Genomic DNA, 11,324 nt, shown 5'->3' on the forward strand with positions numbered 1-11,324 from the left:
GGTGGGATGAAATGAAAGTCATATTTTGGTATTTTGTAAAATTCTGAAAGTACATATAATTCAGCTTCTACAAGGTAAATTAAATTTTCACAACTTAACTATTTTATTCATCAAGACTCTTCTTGGTCATTTTACCATTTTCAGTAAGTAGGTTTATTACCATCACCAGCATCTCCACAGTAACTCCTATCTTCCCCTTTACATTCTTAGAAAGGTTATTGTGTTATTCTGTAATTCATCTACCAACAGTCCTGTCAGAATAATTTCTTCTGGAGTAATTGAAGGGATAACTTCAATTACATTACAATCAACATCCTTCAACTACCGTCAATCTCTTAGTCTTTAGAGTCACTGTACTAAAGAATTGACTGGCATAGAAGAATTTCAAGAAGCAATACATGATCAAGAGGCAATGGTGATGAAGGAGGAAGTTCAGGCTGCTCTGAAAGCCTTGCAAGAAATAAAGCCCAGGGATTTGACGGAATACCAATTGATGTATTTCAACAAACAGATGCTGCCCTGAATGTGCTCAACATGCTGTGCCTAGAAATCTGGAGGATAACTACCTGGATAACTGAATGGAAAAGATCCATATTTATTCCCATTACAAAAAAAAGTGACCTGAAAGAGCGTGGATATTATCAAACTGTATTACTAATATCACACACTAGCAAAATCCTGCTGAAGATTACCCAGAAATGACTGGGACAGTACACTGCCAGAGAACTACCAGAAATGCAAGCTGGGTTCAGAAGTGGTTGTGGAACTAGAGGTATTATGGCCAATGTAAGATGAATCTTGGCAGAAAGCAAAGAGTACTAGAGAAACGTCAATCTGTTTTTCATTGACTGTGCAAAGACATTTGGCTGTGTGGATCACAGCAAATTGTGGCTAACCTTGACGAAAACGGGTATCCCACTACACTTGACTGTGTTTATGCAAAATGTATTCTTGGACCAGAAAGAAGTTGTAAGAATAGAGCAAGGAAACACTGCAGGGTTCAAAATCAGGAAAGGAGTGCATCAGGGATACATTCTACCTCCATACCTTTTCAATCTATATACACAACCGATAATTCAGAAAGCAGGGCTTTATGATGGGGAGTTGTGGCATCAGAATTGGAGGAAAACTCATCAACAATCTATGTTATGCATATGCCACAACCTTGCTTTCTGAATGTGAGGAGACCTAAATAAAGCACTTGCTGTAGAGTTCAAGGACTGTAGTCTTCAATATCGATTGAAGCACCACATCAAGAAACAAATATTCTCACCACTGGGACAACTGGCAGCACCATAATAGAAGGAGTAGAGATTGAAATTAATAACAATTACAGTTTGCTCAGCTCCACAATCAACACTAGCAGTCAGGAAATGAAAAGACAAATTGCATTGGAAAAATCTGCTGTCAGAGACATCTCCAGAGTACTGAAAAGCAACAATGTCAGTCTAGAGACTAAGGTGTGCCTAATCTGGGAAATGATTTTTCACAATTACTTGCTATGAATCAGGGAGCTGGACAATGACTAAGGATAAGAGAAGAAGAATTGATGCCTTCAAATTGTGGAGCTGGAGAAGAGTCCTGAACATACCATGTACCACCAAGAAAACAAATAGGTCTGTTTTGGAAAGAGTGAATCCAAGTTTCTCCTTAGGGGAAAGGATTTTGAATCTTTGTCTCACATACTTTGGGCATGTGGCTAGGATAGACTGGTCCATGGGGAAGGACTTGGAGTGGTGGAGGGACAGCACGGGAGATGAAGACGATGGATGAGAAGGATTGATACAGTGACTGGGAAAATAAGGGTTGGTATGTCAGAATTGGTGAGTCTGTCTCAGGACAAGGCAGGTTTCAGAGCTGCTGTACACAGGGTCACTATGGGATGCAGGCAACTGGACTTCACATAACAACAACAAATACTTCATTGTAGGCTCCAACTGTCACATTTCTTTCTAACTTAAGGATTGGTGATCCCAAGCACATGACATGCTTTTTTTACCATTTTAAAGACTGTACTTACAATCATGAAAAATGACACTGAATTTTTTTTATTCCCTCTTTCATGAAAGCTCTTTTGATTTTCCTAGAACTAAGTCTCTTCTTCCTGAACATTAATTGTCCCTAACTAACATTATAATGTTTTTTGTTTCATAGCACTGGTTTTGACATATATCATGGATGTGAAAGTTTGAAGTATTCATTGAACAATTATCAAGAGAACTTCAACTCGATTAACAGTTTTCAAGGAAAGTGCTTCCAAACATCTGAAAAAGTACTATGTTTCCCCAGGCTACTTTCTCTTCATACAAAGAGGTCAAGAGGAAGTGTTGGATATCCATTTCTCCCTACCATTCCAGACAGAGCTTCATTACCATTACTGATCTTAAGTCCATGGAGACAAACCTCATGATGTGTCCTGTTTACATGAGTAATTTTAAGAAGTTCTTGGTCACTGGTTAACTCTCATTCTCTCCTCTCTAACCTCTATTAGATTCTGCATATTCCAACACTTTTCCTCAGTGGAGAACATTCTGAATTTCATACACATCTTAGCCTTATTTTAGTAAAGGGTTTTATAATTCATTATTTAATTATACTTTCTTGGAGATGTGTTTATTACTTTTTAATATTTTTTTTTGTCCAATAACTGAGTTGAGTTTTCACTGCAGAACAACATAAAGGAGGAATGGTTGCTTAAAAATAACTAGGTCGCACAGAGTAAATAAACACTGATTTCAGTGTTACTAATACAAATATGCTTTCTAATAGCAATTTAATATTTCCATTTTGGAAAAATATTTGCATATAATAATAAGACTTATTTTCACATAATAATAAGAACCCTACAAAGTAGGTTATTTCAACAAAGACTTACTTTCTCAACGTATGTCAAAGCAAGTCACTTAATTCATCAAGATTTAATCAGATTTTTTTAAAAAGTAAGAATTTATTTGTATGCATAAAATGCTGAGGATTAATTACAATTTTTACTGATAATTCATCTTTTATAAATACACAGAGCCTTAGAAATCCTATAACTTCTGACTTACAAAGGGTCTATGAGTGATAATCAATTTGATAGCAGTGGATGGTAGTGGAAGTTTGGGTTTCAGTACATTGTAACTGAAAAATTTATATCTTATATTCCTTCCAGAGAAAAAGGTATATGTTCTATTTTTTTAAAAAATCAACCTTTCAAAGATTTTCACACATCCATTCAATGGATGATACAGTAGTTAAAAATGATGTATTGCTGTGTTCTTCTAGGAACACATTTAGTGTGCCTTGCTATATACTGGGACATAAACGCAGCTTTTAAGAAAATAAAAAAGTATATATAATTCATAATGAATATAAATATTTTTGTTATTTGGTGTAGTTGATTACATACCTTGCCCAGTAGTTCTCCCAATGTGACATCTTCATGATTGAGAATCCATTTCTTGTCCTACAGCAAAGAAAAAGTAAAAGATTTTGTTTAGTCCAAGCAACAGTAAATTTCCTGTAAGATGCATTTGGGGGAGCAGGCAAAAGACTGAAAGTGGTATTTCATTTAGAATACTCAGTCAAGAGTACGTTAAGAAAATATAATGCTAAAAAGTTGTAAAACAGTTTTAACAAACATTATACATAATGTAGCATTAAAAACTATATTACAACAAACTTCAATCAGAAAATCTAACCTTTATAATGGTAGCAGCTTTATAATTAGAACACAGATGGACATTTCACTACTATAAACTCAGGCCCTCTTAATATTTGCCATTTCTCAAAAACTTCAGTTATAAAAACTTCAAAGAATTTTATCTTAAGATGCAAAGATTTCTAATTCTGAAGTTGAACTCAGAGAATTATTTTTCTATATAAATCACATTACTAAGAGCTGATTTTCCACTTATAAACTGGCTCTGAGTTATAGCTGTCTACATCACTGCATGTAGTCCCATATCTTTCCCAAGCAATTTCCTGTAGTAAAATAAAACAACAAACATCAATTACAGTATCACCAGGATACTGAAGACTAGTGATTCAAACATGCCATTATAAAAGAACATCCCATTTTCTGATCTCAAGAAGTGATTACTACTTAGAGAATATTTTATCACCTCAAAACTTCAACTATTAAATTACACAATGCTAGGATGTTAGAATGGCATTAGAAAAGAAAAAATATAAGGAAGAAAGAGAAAGGAAGGGAAGAAAGAATAAAGAAGGATAAGATGGAGGAAGAAAAGATAAAAGGAGAGGAAGAGAGGGAGGAGAAAGAAACAGGGGGGATAGGGGAGAGAAAGAAAATGTAACGATAAGATCTTAGAGTAATAGTAATATACAAAATTTAGTGTTTTGTAGTTTGGAAAAAACATCAGGTGGAGGGTCAGAGAAAGAGAGGAAAACCTTCAACAACATGGGTTGATATGGCAATTATTAAAATGGTTTGAGAATATCAGAGATGGAGAAAACAGTGCAGAATATGGCAGAGTTCAGTTCTGTTGTTCATAGGGTAGCTGAGTTGTAGGTGATTTGATGGCCACTAACAATAACAACATATTGACAATACTAGAGGAGACTGTCCATTTTTCTCCCAAGGAGCCACTGGTAGATTTGAGTGCCTGGACAGACCCTGTATTTGGATTAGGACTGTAACTGTTAATGGTATAATCTGTAGGGAATTGTGCTGCCAACCCAAAGGCAGCACCTCTTTGGTGTTCTGAATCCACCAGGGACTCCTTGGGAGAGAGATGGGCAATCTCCTCCTATGTGACTTAAAGACTCTGAAATAAAAACACTGGAGTATTAGCTTTGAGTTGGTTCCAGATTGATGGCAATGAATAAAGGCGAAGGTTGAGATAGGGCCGTATTGGTTCAACCCCACCAGCTGTTGTAAGAGAGAAAGATACTGCAGTGCGCTTCTATATACAGGCATAACGTTGGGAAACCCCCATGGTGTTCCTTTGAGTTGGAACTAAAGCTTAATGTAAGTTTACTATATTGAGTTAACAGTTAGATTAAATTTACATTAAAGACAAAAGTAATATTTTTATTCATCTGAAATCAAAACTTTTATTACAGGTAGCAGTTGTTGTTACAGGTCAGGTAAGAACGTATATTTTTTCCTTTTTTTAATTTTAATAATTTTAATGAACAGTTACAGAGATTTTGGATTTCCATTCATTCATTGCTGCACTTCTCTCCCCGCCCAGCCCTCCCCCCCCCACCAGTTCGCTCCTCTCTTTTATAAACTTCCATTGACCCTTGTTTGCTCATTCTCAAGATTACCTATTTTGATTTTGCAAATGCAAAAACATTCAAACCCTTGAGAAGATATTTTTGTCTTAGAAGGTACAAGACAGAAGGACTGGAATTAAAAAAAAAAAATCTCAATCTTATATTATCCAGTTCAATCTAGAGGCAATGGTGATGAAGGAGGAAGTACAGGCTGCTCTGAACGACTTGGCAAAAACTAACGCCCTAGGAATTGATGGAATACCAACTGACATATTTCAACAAACAGATGATGCCACATTCTTCTCAGAGTCTGGGTTTGCGAAGTATTTATTTGCTCAGGAAACTGACTGAATATGTATGAAAAAGTAGATCACTCTCATCCCTTTCTAATTTTAAACCATGCAGTATTCTGTTGCTTATTTTGGCCAACACTATCTCAATCTAGGTATAGATTCCATATGAACACAGTAAAGTATTGTGAGATTTCTATTCTTCTCTATGTTAGTCATAATTTGTTATGATCCACACAGTCAAATGCTTGTGCACAGTCAATAAAGCACAAATAGTCATTCCTCTGGTATTCTCTGCTTTCAGATAAATCCATCTGATATCAGCAATGATATGACTGGTGCCACAGCCTCTTCTAAAACCAGTTTGTTTTGGGTTTTCCCCCCATAAATATGGACTATATTTTAGTATAAAGACCAGTAAAACCTCACAATTAAACCAATAAGCAAAATAATGATGAAAGGAGGGAAAAAAACAAAGTTTAAATTTTATTTGGATTAAAAACCCAATGTCCATGGAAGCACTAGCCTACACATCAAATATTATAGTGCATTGAGTAGGTCTACTTCAAAAGGTGTCTTTCTGGTTTTAAAAAGCAAAGTGTAACTTTGAAGACTAACATGTGCCTGACCCCCATCATGATATTTTCAATTGACTCACAGGCATGCAAGAGATGGATGATAAATATCATTAATTTGAATATTACTATTTTTATAATAATTATCATTAAACTTTTAAACACATTTTGTCACATGTATAAAGGTATTGAATTCATATCTATTTCTATGTTTTGAAATTCATAAGCAATTTTAAAATCATTTAAGTCAGGAAAATACATGGACAATGAATAAGGAAACCAATTGATGCCATTTGATCATGGTGCTAAATGAAGAAAGTTTAAAATACCATGAACTAACTAACTGCTTGAAGAGCAAAGGAATCTGTCCTGAGTGAAGTAGAGCTAGCATGCTGCTGAGAAGTGAACATAGTAAGATGCTATCTCACCTACTTAGGACATGCTATCAGGAGGGGAACGTTCCTTTGAAAAGAACATCATGCTTTGCAAAGTTGTTGCTGTTACTGTGCACAATATGGACCGAAACTAACCAATATCTGACCCTCCAATGGGTTTTTAGAACTAGTAATCACACTGGAGGAGAATGCCCATCCTTCTTTTACGTTGTAAAGTACAACCAGTTTAAGAAAGAAAAAAATGAAGACTCTCATAATCTAGATTGGCACAGTGGTTGCAACAGGTTTAAGAGTAGCAACAGTTACAAGAATGGAACAGGATACAGTAATGTTTTATCCTACAGTAAGGCTTCTTGTTGTTAAGTGCCATCAATCAACTGTGACCCACAGTGACCCTATGAACAGCAGCTCTGAAGCCTGCCCTGCCCTAAGAGTAAGTTATGGTAGTTTTTAATCAATCTACTTTTCTAGCCATTTTTGAATGATCTTCTACAATATTTTGAAATATTAATGATATTGTTTGATAATTTGCACATTCTGTTAGATCACTTTTCTTGGGACTGGGGACAAATATGATTCCCAGTTGACTAAGTAGTTATCTTCCAAATCTTCTGTTATAAACTGGTGAACACAGAACATCAATTACTCATGTGCAAATTCAAATTGAAGTTGAAGAAAAGTAAAATTAGTTCCAGTTTGTGTCTTTTGTTAGGTTTATTCTCAAGTATATCAATTTGTGGTTGGGTATTTTAAGTATTAATGCTTTCTTAATTTCTTTATCTGTGTTCCTTTGTTATTGTAGAGGAATCCCACTGAGTTTTGTATGTTGATCTTCTATCCTGCCACTCTACTAAATTGGTCTACTGGCTCTAATAGAGGTTTTGTGTCTTTTTTTTGTTGTTATTGTTTTTGTTTTGTTTTTTGGTGTTTTTTTTTTTTTTAATGAGCCCTTGGGTTTTCTGTGTACACTGTCATATCATCTGCACATGACAACATTTACCACCTCTACCCTAAATTGGATGTTTCTTTTTTCATTCTCTTGTATTGTCCTATCAAGTACTTCCAATATGCTACAGAACATAAATGGTGAAAGTGGACATCCTTGTCTGTTCCCTGTTTGCAAGAGGAATGCTTTTAGTCTTTCTCCATTGAGAATGTTGGCTCTTGGTTTGTGTATACACCTTTCACTTTGCTGAGGAAATTTCCGTCTATACCTATTTTGCTTAGTGTTTTAATTAGGAAAGGATGTTAATTTTTGTCAAAGGCCTTTTCTACCTAAATTGACAGCATCATGTGGTTCCTGTTCTTTGTTTAATGTGACAAATTACATTGATTGTTTTTCTAAAATTGAAAAAAGTTCTTGAATATCTATTTTGAGCTATGAGTCACAGGCAACTCGATGGCACATAACAACAACAACAACAACAACATCTATTTTGGATCCCACTCTGTCATGATAATTTTTTTTTTTAAATGTGCTCTTGGACCCTTTTGTTTAGGATTTTGTTAAGGATATTTGCATCTATATTCATGAGAGATATTGGTTTGTAGTTTTCATTTTTGTTAATGTCTCTGCCTGGTTTTGGTATTAGTATTCTTGCTTCACATAATTACTCTGTGATTGTTGCTTTGTTTTCTATTTTTTTTTATAATTTAAGTAGAATTGGTGATAAATTTTCTTTGAATGTTTGGTAGAAATCAGCCATGACGTCATCTGGGCCAGGATTTTTTTTTTTTTAGTCCTTTTATACCTTGCTCAATTTTTTTCTTTTGGGGCTGGTCTGTTCAAGTGTTCTCCATCAGTCTGTGTCAATCTAGGCAGGATGTGAGTATCTAGCAATTTGTCCACTTCAAATTCACCAGAATATAATTTTTTATTACATTCTGTTCTTATTTCATTTCAGTTGGTTGTGCTGTGATATTATATCTTTAATTTCTCATTTCAGTTATTTGTGCCTTCTCTTTCTTTTCTTTTGTTAAGTTTGCCAAAGGATTGTCTATTTAAAAGCTGCTCTTAGTTTTGTTGATGGCTTCACTTGTTTTTCTATTTTCTATCTCATTGAATTCAGCTCTTGTAATTATAATTTCCTTCTTCTAGAGACTGTGGTGTTATTGTTTTTCTACTTGATAGAGGTGTTGAGTTGGTCATTAATTTTTGCTTCTTTCTTCCTTTTTAATGTGTTTGCCTATTGCTATGAATGCTCAAGGAATGCCTTAGCTGTATCTCAGGGGGTTTTAGCATGTTGTATTTTCATTATCATTGGTTTCAAAGAACCTTTTTATTGCATCTATAATCCAATTTAGTTCTAGCAGAGGGTAAAGTTAGCTTCCACATCGGTAGTTTTGTAATCTTTATTCTCTTTTTGTTAATTTCTAGTTTTATGGCATTGTGGTCTGAGAAGATACTTTGTTATTATTTCTGTGCTGTTGTATTTGTTGAGGATTGCCTGTGTTCTAATCTATTATCATTTCTGGAAAATGTACCATGTGTACTTCAGAAAGCAAATTCATTTTTAGTTAGGTGCAATACCTCAAATATAACCACAAGATCAAGTTGGCTAATTATATAGTTTAGATCTGCATCTTTGTTAGGTTTGAGTTGATTGATCCTTTGGTGAGAGTGGTGTATTATGCATTGGGTCGTTATGAATCACATTTAACTCAAAGGCAATAACAATAACAACCACCACTATTATCGTGCTGTATATTTCTTTTTTCAAGTCTGTTAATCTTTGCTTTATGTATTTTGCAGGTCTATTATTTAGTGTACAGATGATGAACAAAGTTATGTCCTTGTGTGCTTCTGTGCTTTTAATCATTATATTGTATCCTTCCTTATCTTTTATGATGGTTTTTATCCTGAACTGTATTTTATCAGAGATTAGGATTGTCACCACTGTGTTTTCATGGTGCCATTTTCTTGGTATGTTTTTTCCTACCCTTTGATTTTCAGTCTATCTTTTCCTCGTATTTTTGCTGTGTCTCTTGATGAGCTTTGTTTTTGATCCATTCTTCTACTCCTTTTCTATTGATTGGTGTATTTAGCGCATTCACATTAAAGGTTAATTATTGTCAGGCCTGTTTTTCTGACTGCCATTTTGCTATGTTTCTTTTTCTGTTTTTTTTTGTTTTGTTTTTTTGTTTTGTTTTGTTACTACGACCCATCCAATTTCCTTTCATGTCTCTGTGTGAATGACTTCCCTTAAAATTTCTTGTAGAGTTGGTTTTGTTTTCACAAATGCCTGAGGGTTCTGCTTTTCTGCAAATAACATAATTTCTCCTTCATACTTTACAGTTCTTGCTCTCATGGTTTCTGCTGAGATAACAGAACTTAAGTGGTTCTCCTTTGTGGCAGACTCTTTGTTTTTCTTGTTCTGCTTTTAGTATCCTATCCTTATCTTTGATTTTAGAGAATTTGACTATGGTATGTCTTGATGCTTTTACTTTGGGTTCTAGTTACTTTAGGGTTCACTGAGCTCCTTGAAAGTGGATTTTGTCTTTCTTCATAATGTTTGGGATGTTTTCCTCCATAACGTTTTCTTTAGTACACAATTTTCTAAGTGTTTTCCCTGAATCTTATGTTCTGGAATTCCAATCACACGCATTTTGTTCTTTTTTCAAGTTATCTCACATGACTCTAATGTATTCTTCATTATACTTTTGTCTCCTCTGTTTTCTCTTTTAGTATGTTCCCACTGAGGTTTTTCTAATGCACTGATTCTCCCTTCTGCTTTTTTGTCCCTCCAGTACATTGGAAACTTCTGTCATTTTGTTCTTGATATTCTAGACTGCATTTTCATGCAATTCTGTTATTTCCAGTACTGGGTGGCTGTACTCTCTCTCCCTTGCAATGATTTTTTAAGTTCTTATATTCTTTATCGGCAGTTTCATATTTTTACTCTATCTTTTGCAATTTATTCTATAGTTGTTCATGTTCCTCCATGTCAGTATATTTTTTTCTGGCTCCTTGTCTCTGGAGGATTAACTTTATTTATGACTTCCATTCATTCTTCCATCATTTGCATCTTCTCTGTAATTGTTTATATAATTACACATCAATGTAGTTCTTATTTCTCTCTGGAGTATTTGCTTTATTTTTTCCTTCTAATTTTTCTCCCATCATTTGTACCTTCTTCAGTAGATGTTTGGATAATTCCACATCAATATTTCCCTTCTGCCTCCCTGTCGCTGGGATTTTCATTGGATCGGCATTATGCTGCACTTTTTTTAGGAGAATGCTATTTTGTTTTTCCACAATACTTGAAGCTGCCTACTGATTGCTTGACATTATGTGAAGTTTTACTTGGTGTTAGGACATTTCTATTGTGTCTGTGTAGATTGTTGACAGTTCTTTATCTTTATGATGTTAGTTGCAGATTAAAGTGTTCCCTTATGGAGGAGGACAACTGGCTTTACCAAGAGTCCTTTCTGGTCCTTTGCAATGGGAAAGCTCACCTTTCCAAAAGTTTTTTTCAACTTCTATGTTGACATGGCAGCCAAATGGGAATCTCACCTGAGTGCTGCCTGCCTCTTCGAAAGTTTGTAATTTTGCTTGCTGGTCCTCAGTTACAGTTTCCTGCTCTTAATCTCTCTCTATCTGGTGTGGGGTTGTAGTACCTCTAAGCAAATGCCATCTTTCATGTAACATGGCAGGAATTACTTCTATCCTAGTTTGTGTTTTTTTTAACAGTCTAACTACTCATATGCAAATTCAAGCTGAAGCTGAGGAAAATTAAACCAAATCCAAGGCAACCAAAATATAACTTTGAGTCTATCCCACCTGAATTTCAGAACCATCTCAGGAACAGGTTTGAGGCTTTGAACACTAATGAGCGAAG

At 34.9% G+C, this 11,324-nt stretch overlaps 1 protein-coding gene across 1 annotated transcript in view; it reads right to left on the bottom strand.

The window, feature by feature from the left end:
• The window catches only part of LOC102866788 (tyrosine-protein kinase Fer-like), a 575,672-nt gene that overhangs the window by 199,245 nt on the left and 365,103 nt on the right, over nucleotides 1-11,324 (bottom strand). Inside the window, exon 12 of the mRNA XM_006895050.1 lies at nucleotides 3,392-3,448. Coding sequence (XP_006895112.1) covers nucleotides 3,392-3,448 — 57 coding nt within the window. The remainder of the gene's footprint in view (nucleotides 1-3,391; nucleotides 3,449-11,324) is intronic.

Source organism: Elephantulus edwardii, unplaced genomic scaffold (genome assembly GCF_000299155.1).
Source record: "Elephantulus edwardii isolate Elephantulus edwardi_28Jun2011 unplaced genomic scaffold, EleEdw1.0 scaffold00156, whole genome shotgun sequence".
NCBI lineage: Eukaryota > Metazoa > Chordata > Mammalia > Macroscelidea > Macroscelididae > Elephantulus > Elephantulus edwardii.